Source organism: Brassica oleracea, chromosome C3 (genome assembly GCF_000695525.1).
Source record: "Brassica oleracea var. oleracea cultivar TO1000 chromosome C3, BOL, whole genome shotgun sequence".
NCBI classification, from domain to species: domain Eukaryota; kingdom Viridiplantae; phylum Streptophyta; class Magnoliopsida; order Brassicales; family Brassicaceae; genus Brassica; species Brassica oleracea.
Genome location: NC_027750.1, coordinates 13,155,150 through 13,177,472, shown reverse-complemented (window position 1 = coordinate 13,177,472; position 22,323 = coordinate 13,155,150). Strand labels below are relative to the sequence as shown.

General features: G+C 37.0%; 5 protein-coding genes and 1 pseudogene across 6 annotated transcripts in view; 3 read left to right on the top strand and 3 right to left on the bottom strand.

Annotated features, from left to right (window-relative positions):
- The first annotated feature begins 60 nt into the window (after positions 1–60).
- On the top strand, positions 61–1,388 carry LOC106329913 (annotated as a pseudogene).
- Positions 1,389–3,092: 1,704 nt separating this feature from the next.
- LOC106331630 (probable signal peptidase complex subunit 2) lies at positions 3,093–5,001 on the top strand. Its single transcript, XM_013770021.1, has 5 exons — positions 3,093–3,335; positions 3,422–3,573; positions 3,701–3,782; positions 4,531–4,673; positions 4,765–5,001. Exons 1-5 carry the CDS (start codon positions 3,234–3,236, stop codon positions 4,862–4,864), a joined length of 579 nt encoding a protein of 192 aa, XP_013625475.1. The 5' UTR covers positions 3,093–3,233; the 3' UTR covers positions 4,865–5,001.
- A 7,922-nt stretch (positions 5,002–12,923) lies between these two features.
- LOC106334895 (coronatine-insensitive protein 1) lies at positions 12,924–15,872 on the top strand. The gene is made up of 3 exons (XM_013773279.1): positions 12,924–13,541; positions 14,286–14,766; positions 14,888–15,872. Exons 1-3 carry the CDS (start codon positions 13,048–13,050, stop codon positions 15,689–15,691), a joined length of 1,779 nt encoding a protein of 592 aa, XP_013628733.1. The 5' UTR covers positions 12,924–13,047; the 3' UTR covers positions 15,692–15,872.
- LOC106334896 (uncharacterized protein At2g39910) lies at positions 15,823–17,913 on the bottom strand. 2 transcript variants are annotated; one of them, XM_013773280.1, is made up of 8 exons: positions 17,790–17,913; positions 17,208–17,685; positions 17,037–17,123; positions 16,752–16,942; positions 16,482–16,677; positions 16,339–16,403; positions 16,150–16,251; positions 15,823–16,060 (listed from the first exon to the last, which is right to left on the bottom strand). In XM_013773280.1, the coding sequence occupies exons 1-8, from the start codon at positions 17,828–17,830 to the stop codon at positions 15,976–15,978; spliced, it is 1,245 nt and encodes a 414-aa protein (XP_013628734.1). In that variant the 5' UTR covers positions 17,831–17,913; the 3' UTR covers positions 15,823–15,975. The 2 variants fall into 2 exon arrangements, 1 of the variants encoding a protein (XP_013628734.1); XR_001268693.1 differs by lacking the exon at positions 16,339–16,403.
- Positions 17,914–18,037: 124 nt separating this feature from the next.
- Positions 18,038–19,583, bottom strand: LOC106334897 (LIM domain-containing protein WLIM2a-like). Its single transcript, XM_013773281.1, has 6 exons — positions 19,493–19,583; positions 19,125–19,315; positions 18,877–18,976; positions 18,742–18,779; positions 18,573–18,662; positions 18,038–18,452 (listed from the first exon to the last, which is right to left on the bottom strand). The coding sequence occupies exons 2-6, from the start codon at positions 19,257–19,259 to the stop codon at positions 18,222–18,224; spliced, it is 594 nt and encodes a 197-aa protein (XP_013628735.1). The 5' UTR covers positions 19,260–19,315; positions 19,493–19,583; the 3' UTR covers positions 18,038–18,221.
- A 694-nt stretch (positions 19,584–20,277) lies between these two features.
- Positions 20,278–22,323, bottom strand: part of LOC106331668 (proline transporter 3-like) — a 2,861-nt gene continuing 815 nt past the window's right edge. The window contains exons 2-7 of the mRNA XM_013770068.1: positions 21,947–22,171; positions 21,773–21,867; positions 21,509–21,698; positions 21,286–21,413; positions 20,973–21,188; positions 20,278–20,666 (exon numbers count right to left, since the gene is read on the bottom strand). Of these exons, the coding sequence (XP_013625522.1) occupies positions 20,289–20,666; positions 20,973–21,188; positions 21,286–21,413; positions 21,509–21,698; positions 21,773–21,867; positions 21,947–22,171 (1,232 nt within the window). The 3' untranslated portion in view covers positions 20,278–20,288. The remainder of the gene's footprint in view (positions 20,667–20,972; positions 21,189–21,285; positions 21,414–21,508; positions 21,699–21,772; positions 21,868–21,946; positions 22,172–22,323) is intronic.

The window sequence follows — 22,323 nt, the reverse complement described above, 5'->3', positions numbered from 1 at the left end:
GATTTGATTAAAGAAAAACATTACAGCATAGAAATGTCATGAAAGTGTGTATGGGGAAATATGAAACTAAAAATTCAAGAAGAGATCAACTATAAAGTAAGAGTAGCAAAGCCATATGCAGTTTTATTTGTTTTGAATACAGACCCACAAAAAATGCCAAAAAGACCAAAAGACACTCTCCGAGTCGCATTCTTCTCATGTAGAAGCTCTGGTTCCAGTTGAGCCGCGTCCACATGGAACCTTTAATACGGTATGAGACAGCTTCGCGTTTTTACAAACCAGGAGTTGGCTTCACCTGAGAGTCTCAACCCAATATTAAGACAAACTCTGTGATACATATTGAAAAATGTTTCAGATACGAGAGGTTTATGATGAAGCTGTAGGATCCGCTTCATCAAAGGTTTGAGGGCGCCTTATCTCTCGGAAGCTCGCGGCAACCTCTTTGTCATCTCGGTCCTTACCATTTCCCTTGGTCCGAGCTCGTTCCGTTGGCATCCGTTTTCAATCAGTCGCTTTGTGACTTTGCTCTAGGTTTTAGAACTGTATTAAATAAGTCTGGTTGTTTAGTTTCTTTATTTGCATCTCTGCTACTAGTCCCCTTTCTAATCTCTGTCAAAAATGTAAAACTTGGTACGATAATTTTAACATTTTACCAAAAAAAAAAAAAAAGCTGGAGTGACTGGCTTCTGGAAAGGTGTAGTTCCGACATTGATCATGGTATGTGGAGGCTTCTTTTTTTATTGTTTCTGTAGGTGCATTTTCTGACAGGTTTTGAAAATTTTACAGGTTAGTAATCCATCAATGCAATTTATGTTGTACAAAGACAATGTTAGCAAAGCTGAAGAAAAACGTGCCATGAAGGGTAGCAACAACGTGACCGCTTTGGAGGTTTGGAGTCTTTGGACTCTAGCATTTGATTAATTTGATAAGATGTTTCTTGCTCTTTGTTACCATTATTTTCATGTTTTCTTTCCCCTTAGACGATTCTTCTTGGAGCTGTGGCTAAACTGGGAGCTACAGTCACAACTTATTCTCTCTTAGTTGTAAAGTCAACAGGTCACAACAGGGAACAAAAGACAACACTACAAATGTTTTGTTTTCTTCCTCTTGTTTTTTGTTGTAAGATCATTAGTAAAGGTCGCAAAACTCATGTCCCTCTTGTTTTTTTTTCGGGTTTGGAATTACAGGAACTTGATGCGATCATGAAAGGCTTTACGGGTTCTACAAAGGGATGAAGATTGTTCAGAGCAATTGCTGCAGTTCTGTTCATGATCAAGGAGGAGCTTGTGAAGGGTGTTAATCTATTGCTCTCAAACGCGACTTCTAGCAAAGTCAAGTCCAAGCTAGGATTTAAAAATAGGATGGTGCTAAAAAAGAAAAGAAAATAGGATTGAAATACATTAATAGTTTAAAATTAAAATTCCAATAATTTGTTAATTAGTTATCACAGTATTGGAGAATGTTGTTCATTTCCTGTTGCAATTTATTATTGTAATTCCTACAAGAATATCGGTTTGTACGATTCTATTTCTTAAAATTTGGCAGACTTTTTTTTTTTTTTTGTATTTTTCATATCATTTCTGGGTGCCTCTGATCTGATCACTCCACAAAGAAATAAAAAGTGAAATCCTTAATATATTGGATTTTAATCTAATTGTATTAAGAAAAAAAATCTTCTTTTCTTCCTTAGTAAGTAGTTACATGTAAACATGTAAATGGTAATCGCTCTAAAACTCTCTCTCAAAATTCTCTTTCGGCGAAAACCCTAGCCTCCCATTTGGGTGTCCGGCGGCGTGTTTCTTTTCCGTTAACGCCGGTCGCCCCCCTTCTCTTTTGTTTCCTTCTTCTTGGCCTTTCTTCTCCCTCTTTCTATATGTTTCCTTTCTTGAGGCTCTGTTCAAGCGCCACCGTACGGTGTAGGTCTGGCGTGTCGGACCCGGATCTTCGGAGAAGCGAAATGGAAGAGCGGATGTGCGGTTTCTTTGGTCAAGCGGAATGGCGGTGGTTCAGATCTGGAGTCAGATCTGGATTTGTGGAGAGCTTTGTCTCTTTCCTCTGCCTCCTCTGTTTGATCTTCTCGATATGGATGGGTTGGTTCGCTTGGCTGAAGACGCTTAGGGTCCCTCAGACGGTGGAGCTGCGGTGTTTCTTCCATTGTCTCGTTGGTCCTCGATGGCGTTCTTTCTTAGGCCGGTCAACCATTCTCACATGGGCTTCCATGGTGTTGCTTTCGTTTCCAAGCCGGCTTGATCTGTTACGGGTTCTCCGTTGTAGGGGCGTGTGCGAGGAGGCGAGTAGTCGGTCTTGTCAACCACGACTAGCCTTTTCGATGGCGGCACGTGCGGAGTCAACAAGGACTGAGGGCTGATCTAGGGCTTTCCTGGTCCTCTTCGCCTTCTGGTGGAGTAGTGGGCTCTGCCTTTCTGATGCAGGTTCGATAGCGTGTGGTGGTTCATGGCTACTCCTTCTCCAAATAAAGCTCGGCCTGTTTGGGGCGTGTGGCTTTGGTCTCGAGTGGCAGTCGTCGGTGCATGAAGTCCGCTGGCTGGGAGGGCTTAGCAAGCTGTTTTTGACAACCCGCTCATAAATAACTGGTCACCGGGTACGCCAAACTCTACCGGGTCCAGCTCTCGCTATAATTGCGGGTCGATTCTGTGGCAAGTGACAGTTCCTCTCCGATGTATCCTTTGTGTACTGTATATGTGCTTGAGTCATTTCATTTGTTTCCTTTAGGTTTGAGTTTCTGTTAGTTTCATTTTGCAAGTCTGCTGCTAGTTATCTTTGTCAAGTCCGTAAAAAACTTAAAATCTGGTAATGAAATCTTAATTTTTTTTTTTCTTTTACCAAAAAAAAAATCTTCAGCATTTATTTAAAACAAAGGTTTAAGAGTAGTCAAATATATGATGAGAAAAAGTTATTTTAGTGAAGATGGTTTTAATTACTTAACTATGAAATATATATATAAAATAGGTTTAAATGTTTAATTGGCAATCAAAAACAACAAAACAAATTATTTAACTATGAAAAATAGACAATGATCCGTTCTAGGCCCATAGCCCAAAAGATGCATGGATGAAACGACATCGTAATACACCAGTTTGACTGAAACGTCTCCGAAGCTCATCCAAATATCGTCTTCCTCCTCCTCGAAACCAAATCTACACTCTGCGTTCTCGTCGGGAGCACGAGAAAACCTAAAGATCTGGTATTTTCGTCATCTGATCTGATCCGCCATGGAAGAGAAGAAGGAAGAAACGAAGAACAAGAATGTGAAGAAGGCCAATCTGTTGGATCACAACTCGATCAAGCACATCCTCGACGAGTCCGTCTCCGATGTAAGCCTTACTCTAATTTTTATTCACCTTCGCTTTCTCCATATACTCTGATATGTGAATTGTAATCTTCCTTTTGTCCTTCGTAGATCGTTACGAGCCATGGTTACAAGGAGGACGTGAGGCTGAGCAACCTGAAGCTGTTCTTAGGAGCGATTATCATCGTGGTTGCTCTCGTTGCACAGTTCTACAACAAGAAGTTTCCAGAGAACAGAGACTTTTTGATTGGATGCATCGCATTATATCCTTTCTTATTGTCAGTCCTTGCTTGGGTAAAGAGAACTATAATGTGTGTTGTGATTTGATCGTTAGGATTAGATTCATTGTGTGTTGTGGGAGAAGATGTTTGGTTTCTTTGACTATGGCACGTATGTAGTGCTGAATGGGGTGTTGCAGCTGATTCTGTTCACTAAGGAGAAGAATGCGATCTTGTTCACTTATCCTCCTGAGGTTTGTTTCTCGGACTGTTGATTGAGTGTCGATTTTTCCATTGGGAGAAGCAGTGTTGGATTGTTTGTGTTTTTATTCACTAAGTTCTTGTTTTGTATATGATGCAGCAATTGTAGTTTTCTGATTTAGGTGGCTAGGTTCTTGTTTTTTTTCCTATGATGCAACTCCTTCTGTTTTGTAAGGAATTGGAATTGTGCTTCTGAGTAGTGTTTGCGTATCTTACGACACCTTTGTTTGGGGCGTTTGAGTACTTTTCAATGTTTTGTTTGTTTAGACACGTTATTGGCAAAATGACTCTGGCATTTTCTCGTTTCTTTCGGTGTTTGCAATCGGTGCTGTCTCGTTCTTCATAATTGTTCAACTAAGTGGATAGTTATGGTGTGTAACATTGTCACTGTCACCGGCATGAAGAAGATAACTCCCCTCGTATAGTTTGGTATTCTAGAGGATAGATAACTCATGTTTTATTGTCACCTTGATGATGTCTTAAGAGATATGTAATCTTGATGATTTGTTAGTTCTAGATATGTGAACACTTTGGAGGCTGGTGTATTAAATAGTTTTTCGAACATTTCATCGGTTAGGTCTAGAACATCCAACAAGAAACCATTTCAATTTGATACAGTAATGTTCTCTGGTTAATATGCATGCACACTTGCATTTGTTTTGCTACGGTTAATGATTTAGCTCATCATCTGCTACTACGATATTCAAATCTTTGAAATGGTGGTTGGTTAATAATACGCAGGGATCATTCACCAGCACTGGTTTGGTTGTATCTTCAAAGCTGCCCAGATTCTCTGATGAGTACACTCTCACCATAGACAGTGCTGATCCAAAATCAATCTCAGCTGGGAAGTCAGTTCAGTTCACCAAAAGTGTCACCCAATGGTCTCTCTCTCTCTCTCCACTTCTTTCTTACACCCTCTATCTGCTTATCACATACTCGAGCTTAGTTATATTGTTTTTGTGTATTTTTCAGGTTCACCAAAGATGGAGTTCTTGTTGAGGGTTTATTCTGGAAAGACGTGGAAGCATTAATCAAGGACTATGCAAAAGAAGAACCAAAGAAGAAGAAATGATGATATGTTTGGAGAAAATATGTTCTATTAAACTTCATATGTTTCGGTTTACATAATTTAAAAATCGATTTAGACTTTTATTTAGAGATGTCATTAAGAGTATTCGAGTTTTTGTTATAGCAAAAAATTTCGAAATAGTCTGAGATCACTATTAGCCAAAATAAAAGGCTCATCTTCAATAAGTCAATGGCTCTCACATCTCAAGTTCATAACACAAAGTTGTTGCCTCCTTGTGTTCAGTTTCATATTCTACCCCAACCAAATATGCCTTTGTCGTCCAGTGTATTTTCCAGTTCGATATAATCTGCCGTGGTCGACGAGAAAGGAAACTTACCTTTTCTAAGAACATTGATAAATATATAAAAAGACACAGGCCCATCTGCCGTGGTAGACTGGAGGTCTTCATCAGACGACGAGGAGCACCATTCCGATACTTCCTTGCAGCTGGGTAAGACGAAAACAAAAGCCCTACCTTGTGTTCCAAGCTTTGTCCTTTCTGTTGAATTATACTTGTGTTTTCTTTTGGCTTCCTTGCAGGTGGGTAAAGAGAAAAAAGCTGAAGATCGAACCGCCCTGTGATAACTCTGGAAGTCAAATGTCTTCTGATAGATATCAACCACTCTCTTAGATTTGGTGTTTGATATTAGAGATGTTTATTGTGCATTCTTCTTTGTTTAATAAATTAATATAGATTTTGATTTACGTTTTCAGGTTATTAAACATTTGTTTCTCTTGTTTAAGTTCCCATCAGAGCAGAAACAGAACACATCAAACATCAAAGATGAGAATGAATAAGGAGAAGAACATTTCAAAACGTGCATCCAGAGATTTTTGCTTTATTACTAACTAATTCTGCGTGATTTCACTTGGACAAAATACTTACTTCTATACACAGTAATCATTAGCATACAGTGCACAAATTATGAAGTTGTAATTTCATGTTTATATTGATCAACGAGGTTAATTTGGAGCATAACAAGATATAAACACCAAAGATTCAAGATAACTACGACCACAATATGCAGAAGTCTCTTACCTACATTGAGCTACAAATGACTCCAATATACATCTACTTCGTAAAAACAAGATACATTATAATACATACAAGCACCGATCTAACTAAAATTAATAAATATTTTTCTAATCAACTTAGAGATTACAGCAGTGTTTAGAATGGTCACTCAAGGTTAGGAGAAGTACAACACAAAACACAAACATTCAACATTCAAGGAAATTACTATCACAATTTTCACGAGTCTCACCTATGTTGATCAACAATAGACCAAAATATATCCATTTCATAAAAGAGATACCTTATAATACATAGAAACAAACTAAAGAGATTACTAACACATTTTAGAATGATCACTGAGGATTAAGAGCATAACACAAAACAGAAACATTCATCAAGATTAAAAAACCTACTACAATAACTTGCTAGAGTCTATCACCTAGGTTGATCTACCAAAGACTCCAAGATAAACTGAATTCATAAATAAAAGACATTATAATACATACAATCACCAAACTACAGAGATAAAGGAGGGTTAGGAGCATGACACAAAACAGACATTCAAGCCTTGTGGTAATGTAAATAATTAGTCTCTGTCTCAAGACTTCTTTAACCGCTGGTCGTCTTTACCGCAGAATAACTCACAAAACCGAACCACAGTCTTTGTCTAAGACCTTTCAAAGCCGTGGGTAGTTTGTTCCCTTCCAACACAAAAGGAATATGTTTTCCAAAGACCTTTTTAAGTTTTTGGTCATTTTTCCATCTAATAACCAAACAATAGTTTTTTTCTAAAGATTTCACAGGCCGTTGGTAGCAATATTGTCCAAGGACTCTTCATAAGCTGTGTGTATTCACAGTCTCTGTCTATACTCTTCATAAAGTCGTGGATAGTAGTATTGTATAGACTCTTCATAAGCTGTGACTTGTGAGGAGTGAAGCATGAATCCGTTTTCAATTTAAAGTCATTGTCTAAAGACTTCATAAGCCAGAGGTAGTAGTAGCGTAAAGAGCCATTTTCCTTTTATAGTCTTTGTGGTTAAGAATTTTGTCTTGAGACTTTAGCGTCATTGCATGGAAGACTTTATATTGGCATTTGTTTGTTTTATCCATCCATCCATCCATCAGTTTCATAGCTAATGACTTTATGTAAACCACTGGGTCGGTTTTATCCATCCAAAACTCTGTCATTGTCCAAAATGTTTTTGTAAACAGACCAATCGTTTGACTATATTACATTTTCGTAACTCGTTGGCCTATTTATAAGTTCAACAAATTCATAGTCTTTTCCTAAAAGACCTTTTTCGTAAGCCGTGGGTACTAGAGGAACGTCTCTAGAGACTTTTATAAGTTGGGTTGAAGAAGTAATGAATCCAACCTTATAAGCGGTGGGTAGTAGTAAAATAAGGAGCGTTTAGTTTATATAGTCTTTTCATTAAGTCAAGCTCGGTCTCTGTCTGTGTCTTCACCTCTCATGGCGGAAGCCTTGGCGATCAAGGGGTTGCTCCTAGCTGCTTCCCATCTCTCTACACCAAACGTCTGGATTAGATCCGACTCTCTCGAGCTCATCAGAGCTATCAACTCGAACACATTTCATGTGGAGCTCTATGGAGTTCTCAAGGACATCGAGTTTCTATCTGCACCTTTTGTTTTCATCTATTTCTCGCATGTTCCGAGATTATGTAACTCTCGAGCTGATTCGTTGGCGAAGAATGCTCTGTTATGTGATCACCCTATCTTGTACTGAACCATTTATCTAATATAATTAGCTGTTGTTCAGAAAAAAAAAAGTCTTTTTGTTAAGTCTTTTTCAAGTTGTGGTAGTTATTTTCATCCAACAAGTTCTAAGCCGTGTGTTAGCGAGTTAATGAAATCATTCTCACAGTTGTTGACTTAAAGACATTCTTAAAGCCCTTGATCATTTTTTTCTTCCAATAATTTCATAACTTTTGTCTAAATCTTTTCTGTTAGCCGTCAGTCATTTTATCCATCCAACAGATTCAGAGCTTTTGCTTCTCTAAAGACTCCTTGTGGGTAGTAAATCAACGAATCTGTTTTGATTAACAGTCTATTAAAGACTTTTCATGAAGCCATGGGTAAGTGTGTCTAAACTCTTCATAAACCTGTAGGTAAGCAATGGAATGCTTTTCAATTTACAGTCTTTTGTCTAAAGACTTTTCATACACATACAGATGAGTATATTTAAAAAATAGACAGTGCAGTCTTGTACTTAATAGTTAGTGTCATTGTTCTGTTTCTCAAATTAAAAAGAGTTATTAACACGCCGGAGTCAGTTTTCGTGTTTTTATTACAACATAAGTAAGTTTCAGCTAATGATGTACTTTTTTGTAACTAAAACCAAACAGCTGTTAACTAAATTAATTTATGTGACTAAGATGGTCCCACATTTGACAACTTGCATTATCTCTCTCTTTCTATCTGATTATCATCTCGTTGTTTCTTCTTTCTTTTGAGAAAATTGTTTGGCTTCTTCCATTTTTTTATTCTGTAAATCACATTCTTTTATGCAAATCATTCATTTTTATCATCATAATTTTATCTTTTCTTTTATTTTCTTTGTGACTAACTAACTTTTTTTATTGCAGATCTACAAATCTAAAAAAACAATGCAAACTTATCTGCTTTCTCTCTTTTCGTTGCCCAGATATGTGATGAAGCGGAGATACATTGGATACAACGAATCTTGTTTTATCATCACCATCAGATCACCTTCTCGGAGCTGCAAGGATAGTCGTGACCGGTTCGATCTTCTCCGACACAGCTCTCCTTCGTTGCGAAAGCTCGATGAGCAACAATGGCCTTTTTGTTTTATTTCGCATCTGGTCCCTTGGCTTTTTGGTGTATTCATTTCTGTCCCAAAAGTTTCTGATTTGCAAATATATCCCTTTCAAATTGACCTTCATTTTTTAATTGTACAGACCAGACCTCTCATGATTACACGAACAGATCCTTGAACTTCTAGAAGTTTTCTATTTAGCTTTTAACTTTGTAAATTTCAGAAATAACCTCTTAAATTAGTGTACACTACCATATTTGTTGTACACATGTACACTACCATATTTGTAGTACACATGTACGTCACCAACCTTTAATGTGCACATGTATACTAACGAATGTACACAACTTTACAACATGTTGGACATCTAACATGTATCTCAAACATATGTGTACGTGTAACAATCTGATAAAATATAATATTTATATTGTACACGTTAGGTCTTCTCGATAGTCAAAAACATATGTGTACATGTAAATTTCTTTTGAAAGTATATAGGTTAAACATACAAACACCTTTAGATGTGTTTTAAAAAGAATGAAAGCTTTGCAAGACCTAGCTTTCAGTGTTATTTCCATCGATTTGTTTAAATATGGGAGCATTCTTCCATGTAGAAATATTATTGTTTTCTGTACAATGTAATTTTGTACACCCCATGTCGTGTACACGTGTACATAGAAGGTGATTGGAAATATGTGGTGTCGTTATACACATATAGATGGATTGACTATTGCTTACTCAAAATGCCAAAATAAATAACAAAGTAGATCAATCAAAATAAATATAACGTATATGACAGTTGATGTATACATACTTCGAAGAGATGCTTATGATACCCGCGAGGAGCAAGACCACACAATTTTTCTGATGCATTCCAAACAGATCACAAAGCACAATGACTTTTAACATGTTCCCATAAACCATTGATGTTGCTCGATCTATATTTTCGCCGGATCTCATTGACGACGATGGCGAGCCGACAACAACGGAGCAGAGACACAACAATGAGGCTTAATTCCGACGGCGACAAAGGCTGAAAGCACGAACCGAGATGGAACAGTCATGGGCTTGAGACGTGGAGAAGCCGATGTTGACGAGACGCGACGAAAAGCAACGACCACCGGTGGAGGAGACCTAACATCGACGACATCTTGAAACTTGTAGATCCAGATGAGTAATGTTATGCCATGGTAAGAGTGTATACATATTGTAACAATTACACTTCAAAGAAGAATAATTTGTACATCTTAAAGCCAAATAACGGTACACATTTTGAATCATGTCATATATTACTCAAATCTTATATATATGAGATGTGATTCATTTTAATTTGGTTGTTGCGGAAATGACAAGATTATAGACTAGTAAAAGTACAAATCTCATTTAAAATTTCCACATGTAATGTTTAGTACTATATATGTGTACATCGCTTTACATATCCACATGTACAAGAGAGTGTGTGCGAACTGAATGTACATCGATTTACATATCCACATGTACAAAACTGCGCTCAGCCTTTCTTCCTTACATATTGTCCACCCTCAAGAATTCTTCATGTGAAGATAAAACAAAAAAGAGCGTGTATGAACTGGCTGAACATGTGTGAAAAGATAATTGAATTAAATTTCCTGCTATTGCAAAAGTGTGGGACGTGTTAACAAACAAATATAACACATTCTAGCTTTATGTCATAACTCATAACGTAATTACATGACAAAACAACGATTATATGACAAAACAACACTGTGATATATATCACAAGGGCTAAAATGAAAATTTGAAATTTTGGGGACGAAATTGAAGAGTAATCTGCACATTTAAAGAGTATTGAGGTCAAAAACAAAATGAAGCAAGAGTTGAGGGACCATACATGCAAAAATGCCAAAATGATGCAAAAGTTGAAGTATACATCACCATTACAACACCATCAAAAATGTACTTTGGCATATCTCAAAAGATAGACAAAATAATGTAAATAATAAATAAATATAATTTCTTTGGAAAATATAAACTGAAACAGCAAATTTTATTTTATAAAGAAGATGAAAAGCTTAGGAGGGAGAAGACTATGATGAGGAGTACATGGACCCACTTTATTGTGGTTGTGGTCAAATCCTGTCAGAAAAAAAGAATATATTAAATATAATAAATATACAGTAGAACCTCTATAAATTAATAATGTTAGGACTTTGAAATTTTATTAATTTATAGAGATATTAATTTATAAAAGTTTCTTTATTTTGATTTATTATTTTAAGATATATATATTCTAAGATAAGAAAAATGTTAAATTTTAGTGTATAGACATTAATCGTTATTTTTTGAAATTTGACATTTATATTAATTTTATTATATTATTTTCTGTATATAAATATATTGCATAGAAGTTAAATGTGGTTTTATATATAATATTACTAAATCTCATTAAAAATATATTAGGTGTTAAGAAAATATGAAGATAATTCCATTGTGAATATAAAACAAACAATACAATAATATGTTCTTACTTATATAAAATATATATACATATAAATTATTAATTTATAATTTTAATAGGACCATATATTTACATAGAATTTTCTAAAATATTATTATCTTATTATAGAATTTTCTAAAATATTATTCGATTTATGTCAGATTTTGAACCGGCCTAAACTGGGACCGACGAAATTTATTAATTTATAGAGATTATTAATTTATCGAGTATTAATTTATAGAGGTTCTACTGTATTGTCTTTAATTACAAGTTCATTTAGTTAGCTTTTTAGGTGGAAAGTGGGTTTACTACCCTAAAAGCATAAACTGCTCTATAGTATAATAAAAACTTCAAAACTGCCTAAGTGTAATTGTTTCAATTAAAAATTGGAAATTATAGAGAGATCTCCTTACAAAAGCATCTTCATATTAATTGTAATTGATGATGCTGAGAGAAATATAATCCAGAATCGTGTATCTGATATAATAGCAATCTTTTGCAGTTGTAAGTAACACTCAGAAAAGTTTGTATTATAATCAAAATAAAATACTTTAATTCTAGCTTCTATCTTTAAGCTCCAACATTCTACCCACTAGATTAGTAGAATGAGTAAACAAAATAAAAGTTTGTATTTTGAAAACATTTGATTTGTCATTTTTTGATGATATCAGCTATTGATTTCTAATGATTTATGTATTATCATCGTGTATATAATCATGCCGTAGCCTATATTTCATATATTTTTTTGGTTCAATAATTCATATAATTAAGTTACAAAATAATAATAATAATAATTCATATAACTATAGTATGTCTATTTTGGGACAGATTACTCCTCTTGACCTATATATATATGTTCAAAAGGTTCTCATATAATTATTTTATCGGGAACAACTTACTTTATTTAAATGGTGAAAAGACAATATAAATCCAAAATTTCTGGTTTGACACATTTTACACTAAAGAAAAATATTTAAACAATATCTACAAAAATCTCATTTTAAAAAACTTTAAAATCATCCAAAACATACGAAATATTTCTTTCAAAATTAATCTTTCAAAATTTATTTTAGAAATAATTAGTATTTTTATTATTTTGTTTCTAATCTATTTCATTATCGGATTTTTTTTATCTAGTTTCATCATCGAAAATACTTTGGCTAATGTTTCTTAAGTTTTAAGCTATTTCATCTCCATCTCCAAAATAAACAGATCTAACCTACAAATTTGTATTAATACCATATAGTTAACTAGTGTAAATTATTAAGCGTCATACTTCACCTAGGATACTTCTTGGTATTCTCTCTGTTCCCGTAAGTAAGATTTTCTAGAGTATGCACACTTATTAAAAATTTAATAAATGTTTATAATTCATTTTATTTTTTACTTTATTATACACTTTCTAATAATTTTTCGCCAATGAAATTTAATCAATTCAAATATTATCAATTAATGTTTTTCAAAAGTATAAAAAATACCTTAACAATATAGAAAATTGAAACAAGAAAAAAAATCTAAAAAATATTATTTTCGTGTGAACGGTGGGAGTATAAATTAGTTAACCAAAACATTGATTAAGCTCAGAAATCCAGTTTAATTAATAATAAACCCGTCACATGATCGTCCATTGGATAAAAACCCCACCTGGCTATTTCTGTCGTTTAGCCAGATCTGGTGCTTACGCCAAAAGATTGACTAAACAATCTGATTAGATCGCTTCATCTCCACCGTCCATCTATATAAAAAAGAATTATCCTCTCTGCCCACTTGATCCCAAATTATTATTATCAACACTTTTGATTCCTTCCTCCACACACACTCACGCCACTTCTTCCTCCTCTCCTCACGCTCCACCTATCGTGATTCCTATACTCGATTTCGATTTGTTATCCGTTTGTTTGATGACGATGGAGGATCCGGATATCAAGAAGTGCAGATTGAGCTCCGTGACGGTCGATGACGTCATCGAGCAGGTCATGCCTTACATAACCGATCCGAAAGATCGAGACTCCGCTTCCCTCGTGTGCCGGAGGTGGTTCGAGATCGACTCCGAGACGAGGGAGCACGTGACCATGGCACTATGCTACACCTCGACTCCTGACCGTCTCAGCCGTAGGTTTCCGAATCTGAGGTCGATTAAGCTCAAAGGGAAGCCGAGAGCAGCTATGTTCAATCTCATCCCCGAGAACTGGGGAGGGTTTGTTACCCCTTGGGTCAACGAGGTAGCTTCATCTCTGCCAAGGCTCAAGTCTGTGCATTTTAGGCGGATGATTGTCAGCGATTTGGATCTTGATGTTTTGGCTAAGGCGAGGTTGGATGAGCTCGAGGCGTTGAAGCTCGATAAGTGCTCAGGTTTCTCTACGGATGGACTTTTCAGCATCGTTAAGCACTGCAGGTAACTACTGATTACTTCTTTTTGTAGCTTATGGATATGATTTTTAAGGCTTAACACATATATACTTTTTGCTACTCTCTTTATATTCACAAGGATAGAACATGATTGCATTTGAGTCTTGACTTTACAAGAACAGTATTGTAAAAATTGGTGATTTGATTTGTTGAACCTTCTTTATTTGATTTCTTACTACACTTTCCACAGCTTGTGGTTATGCATAGATAGCGGAACTATTCATTGATAATACTTGTAGTTTCTAGGAGTTGATGTTTATCGTGCCCTTCTTGCATCCTTAATGGCTCTGTTCCCGCAACCTAAGCAAATTATTAATTGGGGATGTAGAAACCTTGGTGTGGAATTTATTGGGTTTAATGCATTTCTGTTTATGGATAATTAGCAACAAGATTGATATCTGCCATCTGCAAAAAAAAAAAATGAATATCTTTGGGAGTTCATGTTTATCGTGTCCTTCTTGCATCCTTAATTTCCTCTGCCGTTGTTATACCAAATTATCATTTGGGGAAGTAGAAACCTTGGTGCGGACTTTATTTGGTTTCCTACACTTCGGTTTATGGATATTTAGCAAAAAGCTTGATATTAGCTAGCTGCAGAAAGAATGTCTTCGGGAGTTCATGTTTATAATGGCCTTCTTGCATCCTTGAATTGGTTGGTTTCCTAAGCAGAAAATCCAATTTTCTTTAGTTGTTTCTCACTTTATCCATGCTTCTTCTGTTTTCTCGACAGGAAAATGAAAACATTGTTAATGGAAGAGAGTTCTTTTGTTGAAAAGGATGGTAACTGGCTGCATGAACTTGCTCTGCACAACACTTCTCTTGAGGTTCTAAATTTCTACATGACTGAGTTTGCAAAAATCAATGCCAAAGACTTGGAAAGCATAGCTAGAAATTGCCGCTCTCTGGTTTCTGTGAAGATCGGTGACTTTGAGATGTTGGAACTAGTCGGGTTCTTTAAAGCTGCAACTAATCTTGAAGAATTTTGTGGCGGCTCCTTCAATGAAGAAATTGGAAGACCGGAGAAGTATATGAATCTGACTTTCCCTCCAAAACTATGTTGTCTTGGCCTTTCTTACATGGGACCTAATGAAATGCCAATACTGTTTCCATTCGCTGCCCAAATCCGGAAGCTGGATCTGATCTATGCATTGCTCGCAACTGAGGATCATTGTACACTTATTCAAAAGTGTCCTAATTTGGAAGTTCTCGAGGTAAATTTGAACGCAATATCTGTTCTTTACACTATTCAACTATCATGAATTTCGCATTCATTTTGCAAGTGTATAAATTGTGGTAGATAAGGGATATGTGACATTTTTTGCTGTATTTCAGACAAGGAATGTAATTGGAGATAGGGGTCTAGAGGTTCTTGGACAGTGCTGTAAGAAGTTGAAGCGGCTGAGGATTGAACGGGGTGAAGATGAACAAGGAATGGAGGATGAAGAAGGCCTAGTATCACAAAGAGGATTAGTCGCTTTGGCTCAGGGCTGCCAGGAGCTAGAATACATGGCGGTGTATGTCTCAGATATAACCAACGAGTCTCTCGAAAGCATAGGCACATATCTGAAAAACCTCTGTGACTTCCGCCTCGTCTTACTCGACCAAGAAGAGAGAATAACAGATCTGCCACTAGACAACGGAGTCCGATCCCTCTTGATCGGATGCAAGAAACTCAGACGGTTTGCATTCTATCTCAGACAAGGCGGCTTAACAGACGTGGGGTTAAGCTACATCGGACAGTACAGTCCAAACGTGAGGTGGATGCTTCTCGGTTACGTTGGTGAATCAGACGAAGGCCTAATGGAGTTCTCAAGAGGATGTCCGAAACTACAGAAGCTGGAGATGAGAGGTTGTTGCTTCAGCGAGCGAGCAATAGCTGCAGCGGTACTGAAAATCCCTTCGCTGAGATACCTGTGGGTACAAGGCTACAGAGCATCAACGACGGGACAAGACCTGAGGCTAATGTCTAGACCGTACTGGAACATCGAGCTGATTCCGGCAAGAAAAGTCCCAGAAGTGAATCAGCTTGGAGAGGTGAGAGAGATGGAGCATCCTGCTCATATACTGGCTTACTACTCTCTGGCTGGTGAGAGAACAGATTGTCCACCAACTGTTAAAGTCCTGAGGGAGGCATGATGATGATGATGATGATGATGAAAAGCAGGTTTGTACATAAAGATTTGGTTTTGAGGTTTCCACGAACTGTCGAATGGATTCTATTTTTCTTTATTGGTGTATTGTCTGTAGTTTTGAGAGATTCCATAAAGACTTTTGAGAGATTGAAATAAGAAGAGAGAAAACTAGTCTATTCAGAAGATATGTTTTGTTATTTCTCTAATTAAAAAGAGTGAATGAAACTCTATTACAAGCCCTAAGACTCTGAGCCGACGAGAAGCTGCCTCTGTTCAGACAGAGCTGGTCTACATTATATATTCCGCAACCGTGCTCAGATTTGGATCCGCCTGATACTGCCTCCACGCAGACTCAAACTGTAACCTTTTGCACCTGCGAGAGACGAAAGCTAAAATAAGAAGAAAAGACACCGATTTTTAACTACCTTTGGCAGTGCATTTGATAAGCAATAGAAAACATACTCGCGGAGTAGCTTCAAGATACGTAGGATAAGAGGTCTAATCTCATCACGCTCCTTACGCATAGATGACTCTTTGTACAAGGAAACGAGCTCCTCCACCAATCTGAACGTCCAAATAATCGTATGAGATGATTGATGTCGAAGCTTCTGCAAGTTACTGCTAATATTTAGTGTTTAGAGAGGGTTAAACCTTGGGACAACCGGTGAGTTTCTAATCCATGTCAACCTCACAACCGTCTCCAACCTCTCAAGAACCTATATGGCATTTGCAGGTAGTGAATCAGCAAACCTAACATTCGCAAGAAATGAAAAAGTGTGAAACAAGAACATTACCAACAAAACGGTTTGGGCATCATCTGAATGCATCCACTGGAATAAAAGAGGGAAGATGCGCCGAAAATGAGCAAGCAAGAAAAGCCCCAGAGCGTTCAAGAGCGGCTCAACGAATGTAAGCCAAGCCATACGTCTCTCTTTGTTTCTTGGTTGGCGTTCTAGGTGACCAAGCATCTCATTCATGATCCTCTCGTACCTACAAAAGAAGATAAGCACGCCATGAAAAAACGAATCTTATGAACCTAATGCCATTGATAAGAGAGGATTTACCATGAGCTACGAGGATTATTTGGATGAAGTTTAGTCACAAGAAGCACAGATAACTCCACAACATGTATCCAAATCTCGTCATCAGAAGCTATGTTCTGGCAACACGCATCAAGAACCACATCTCCATACGAACCGAGATCGCCTGAACTCACGTTTTTTGCAATGTGCACAAAGGTTATCATACCCTGTCTCTGTCATCAAAGCAAAGAGATAACATCAAACTCACTATAGCCATAAACCTAACAGTAGAAAGAAAGCTATTAAAAAGTTCCCAAAGGGACTTACTTTGACATCAGGAGACCAATGATCGAGTGCTGTCAAAGCACATGGAACCACCAAGTTGCAAACTTTCGCCAGATTCGGATTATCCACCTATCAAAACATTAGACATCAAACACCTCCAAATCATGACAGAACCTTAAAGGTTAGATCTTGTTCTCATAACACAACTCAGACCTGAGTCACAAACCACCTGAGCTGGTGAGCAGCAAGGATGGCATAACCAACTGGCTTTCTCGCCATAGCAGCTGAAACATCCTCCGCATCACTGTCCTTACCCATTGAGCTCCCTTCTATTCCATCTTTCAACTCCGGCAAAACAACCGGCAACAACTCAACCACCAATCTCTTGCTCTCAGCGTTGTTGTCACTGAAATATTCACGAGATATCTCGGAAAATGCTGACTCTCCTGCGAGTGAGAGGCTTTCGGGGATCCACGAGAGGAGTTCGTGAGTAGAGGAACGAGAAGAAGAGAGAAGGGCACACGCAAGTGCGAGGCTTTTGATCGAAGAGAGACTCTGTTCTTCATCGAGTACGCGAGGAGGAGAAGTGATTGGTAACAGAGACAAGAGTACGTCTTTGGTGGATACTTTGCTGCTCTCTTGCGGTGTGTACTGAGTGCGTCTGAGAGTCTCTGCTATTGGCTCAGATACTCTGAATCCTCAAAACAGAGTTAACAAATTAGGGTTCTTTCTTTTTATTAAGGGAGAAAACAGAGTACAAGACGGAGATAGAGATGATTAATAGTCGCCACTCACCGGAGGAGACGGCTATGGAGGTCAGAGGTTGTGTTTGACATTTTTCTTCAAAACGCAAAGCTCGTATCTTTACACTTTCGAGTACAATTCGATCTGTGTTTTGTGTTTATACAGATCGATTTTCAATGTTAAAAAAAGTCCGCGTTTTTAAGTTTTAGTGATGAAGAACCGGACCGGACATTAAAGACAGCGATTAGTCGTCTGATCCAATAGGCCGGTCCGGTCAAGAGGGCACAGACCAATCTAAGTATATTCACAACAAGAACAAACTCAAGGGATTGTCATGCATGGTTCACTATGGAAGACAAGAACATGAAGAAGTGAATGAATACAAGTTAAGACAAATACATCACATACACAAAGCCAAAGACAAAAGTGAAACCAGTTTGGTAGTAACCTTATTAACTTAATAATTGTTCGAGAATTCAAATTTTAAGATTCAGGTACAGCTTCTACAGCAGGAGTAGCCGCGGCAGCAGAGCGTTTGATGGAAGCAGATTTGATGAGGTGATTGTAACTTCCTTTCTCCTTGAATAGCTGAGCGAAATGGTGCTTGCAGTACAATATCCCCTCGAGCGCTGCATAGTTAGATGGTGAAATCGCACAGCCTCCATGTGAACATTTGAAGCAAGACTTATGGTAACATTGGCTCTCCACTGTTACCTGTGGTTGTTAATCAACAGAACAAGAAAGATATAAGAATGGACTGTGTAAAGCGATCTCCAAGTTCTTCATTGCAAATGATCTAACAAAGAGGTATCAAGGTTTAATGTTAATATTAACCTTTTCGATAGGATACACGGTTTTACTGCAAGTAGCGCACTTGTCTTGCGTTCCAGAGAACATTCCAGCAACTCGGCTTGGTGTCCTTGTCTGAGAACATAACCAAATAGGAGTCATGTAACTAGATAATAACAAGGAGCTCTATATTGGTTAAGAAGACAGTGTTTACCAGCTCAGGAGTTGGCTTGTCAGTTAATGGCTTTGCAGCTGTGAGAGGAAAAGAAAGTTTGAAGATTAAGTGGAGACCACAAGCAAGTAAGAGTGTTGAATCCAATAAGGTAAGAAAAGAAGAGGAACTACATACGTGACTGAAAGTTCTTGTTGAAGCTACCAGTCTCCTTGAAGAGCTGCTCAAAATGAGGCTTACAGTACAACACACCTTCCATTGATGAGTAATTGCTCAGCTGTAACACAAAACCATCAACACATTTTTTTAACTCATGACTCTCACTATTTAGAGAACCTCTTGATGAATCCCTTCTTAGATATCTCACTCAACTATTAAAACTATGCTTATGGGAAAACAAAAGCAAAAGAGAGCAGGAAACTGACTTGAAGTGTGGTTTTGCAGTGAGAGCACTTGAAGCAAGATTTGTGAAAAGACACTCCATCGGCTGAGAGAAGCTCCATAGGGTACACCGTCTTCTCGCACGCTCTGCATTTTTGCTGAGTTCCTGTAAACGACATCGTTTTTTTTGTGTTTGGTCTTGTGTCCTCCTCAGATCTCTAAAGCTCAAAGCTCACTGCACAACCCCCAAAAGACTTTAATAAGAATTCAAAAGCAGAACACAAAAGACTTTTCCACATTGAGCTATTTGCATCAATTCAAGATATTTGGGACCAAAGATTGCTTCTTTCTTGTCCTAACAGATATTGCAAAGAAGAAAAAGAAGAACAGAATGAAACCCTGAAGTCTTTACCTCTTCGTCGATCAGATCGTGAAGAAGATGAATGTGAAGAACAAGAAGAAGATGAAGGGTATGAATGGTGACCAGGGAACGACGAGGAATAATGTATTCCCTGACGTTCCTAAAAAAAATTACCATTCACAAGGAATAATAATTTCCTCTCATTCCCTTTCATTCCCTTTTTTGTAGAGAATTAAAAAACAAAATTATTCCTTGTCAAATTTGATAAGGAATAACCATTCCTTTTCATTCCTGGTATTTTATTCCCGTACATTCCTTTTTTATTCGTTCCTCTTGTTTCCCGGATGGTCACCAGTCGGACCCGAAAGGTTAATGATTTTTGTTCAAAAAAAAAAAGAAAGGTTAATGATTATTTCATTGAGCTTTGGTGGAGACAGTGGGTTCCACTTTGGCCGGTCTAATTAATTTTTAGTTTAATAGTATGTAACAGCAAATCATTCATTTGGAGATTAATTAAAAGTTTTTTAAATTTCTACTATAAGAGATGATTGAGCAGTGGTTATTAGTTGACTAATAATACATTCCTTGTTAGTGTTACTAAACAAATAAAATGAGATATCATGAAAGTATAATAATCTCTGTACTTTCAAAAAAAAAAAAAAGATTTAGAGTTTATGATTCAATAATTAGGAAGTAAAATCAGGTTAAGAGAAGGTTTTGAAATAATTTTGGATATTTTTATGTATTATTTTGTCATAGATTATTTTTGAGCTATTTATGAATTTACCCTATAATAGGTTTTTTAAAGGAATACAAGATATGGTAGGAGACGAATATAAAGAATGAATTACAAATCTGAAAAAACGTGGAAATTCTTGGAGTCAACAACGATGAGCCTAAGAGCTGCAATAGTGGCAGCAACAGACATCAAACTGAAGAAGACAACGTTAAGCCAATGCCATAGCTTCTGCATAGTATTGAGCTTATCGTTCTTAGCCTTATAGTACATGTGGTTGGCTAGAATGAATGTTAGAGGTATTGTGCTCACTGCACCAGTGAGGCTCATGAAGTCCCCTAAGAACGGCAAGAGCGCCGAGAGAAGTGTGCTAACCGCTAGGTACCCGCCTCGAGCCATGATCCTAAACAACAAGTTCTTTAACACAAATGTGCCTCCTTTGATCCCAAACTTTGTGTCCATATACTCATATGATGGACTCGCAAAAATCTATAAACAAAGAAATGAGCTTAGATGTAACTTACAAAAGAGAAGCAATTGCCAAGAGACTTAGAGTTGAGTATACACGAACAGATGAATTTCTAGCTTAAAATCAATTGATTATAATTGAAATAATTAATATATTTTATAAATAGTTAGAATCTCTTCCTAACTTCAGATTTGACATATTATCTCTAATATATCTATTCGAAATGACAGTTTTTCTTGACCATCAATCTAATTCTGATACTATATATATCAGTTTCCAATGCGAAACACTGTCTCTAACCAAAAAGATCATGCAAAGGAACTTACGTGCAAACAGATAACGGTCTGAAGGAAAGCTGAGATGTTAGCAAGGGCTTTGACCCAGACAGGGCCGTTAACGTTGTTTAGCAGATAGGTCGAGGTTGATGATCCGTAAGCCCAATATCCAATGAACATAACCGCGTACATTGGTAAAAGACCTAGCGTGAACTGAAAGTATAGAGCCTTCACCATATTTTTCACAACCGGTTGCTTCACTGTCGCCTGTCAAAGCATATAAAAGATCATTTATGCTTCTGCATTTTCATATAAACAACAAAAAGAATCACTTTTTATTAAAATATAAAAAAACAGTCTCAACCTGAATTTCTGGAAGCATCCCTGTGTTGAATACAAAAACAAGATTTGCGGCAGCAGCTGTGATGGTAAATAGTTTACTTATTGATGATCCTTGTATCTCGTAATTTCTTGAATGTGGTGTTTTCACTCCTATAATATAACAAAAATAAGCGTAAAGAATCGGATTTATCAGTAGCTATAAGTATGGTTGAAGCTGCAGCATGATCATCATTTAGGTTATATACCATCTTTAACTGATAGGACCATTGCCACAATGATGTAGATGAGACTGAGGATTGTCGAAACTCCAAGCCAGATCCCTAGAGCAGATAAGTGAGGAACACCAATGGCGAAAACCGCACATACAAGACCGGCGATAGCTATAAAGTAAGGTAGTTTCATGGTATGATCATCCCTAAAAAGCACATAAACAGCCTGTAGAAACAGAACACACTCGGAAAATAACTAACTTGGCTCACAAGGATTCAAGAAATCAAGATGTTTACTACCTTTAAAGCAGAACCAGCTAGGATGATAAATCCACAATTAATCATGAAAAGATTGACATATTGCAATCCCCATGTAACACAATAAGCCTTTCTACCTGTTAAAAAAAAAAGAGAACAATCATTTCATGAAAGCAAGAACAGAGAAGATAAACGGAACATGTTTGGTTCTCTTACCGTAAATGAATCCAGCAAGATCTCTATAGCGAATGTGTCTTTTGCCACCAAACTCATGAAGCTTGGCTACAAGAATATTTGCGTAGAGAGAGATAGCAGAAGCAAGAATAAGACCAATTACACCACCAACCCAACCCAATGGAACCATTACTGTTCCTGTATATCCCAACACATACGCGTTGTTTATACTGGTTGTAAGAACGAACGCCACTTGAAACCATGAATCTGTACATCCCACAAAATATATTACAAACCTACCCAAAACGTTATCTCAGATTACAAAACAAAAACACTATTGATGTTACTATATTCGGTAAGTCTCTTTAAATAGCAAGATACAAGGGAGGGGGGGGGGGGGGAGGAGAAAAAAAAGAAAA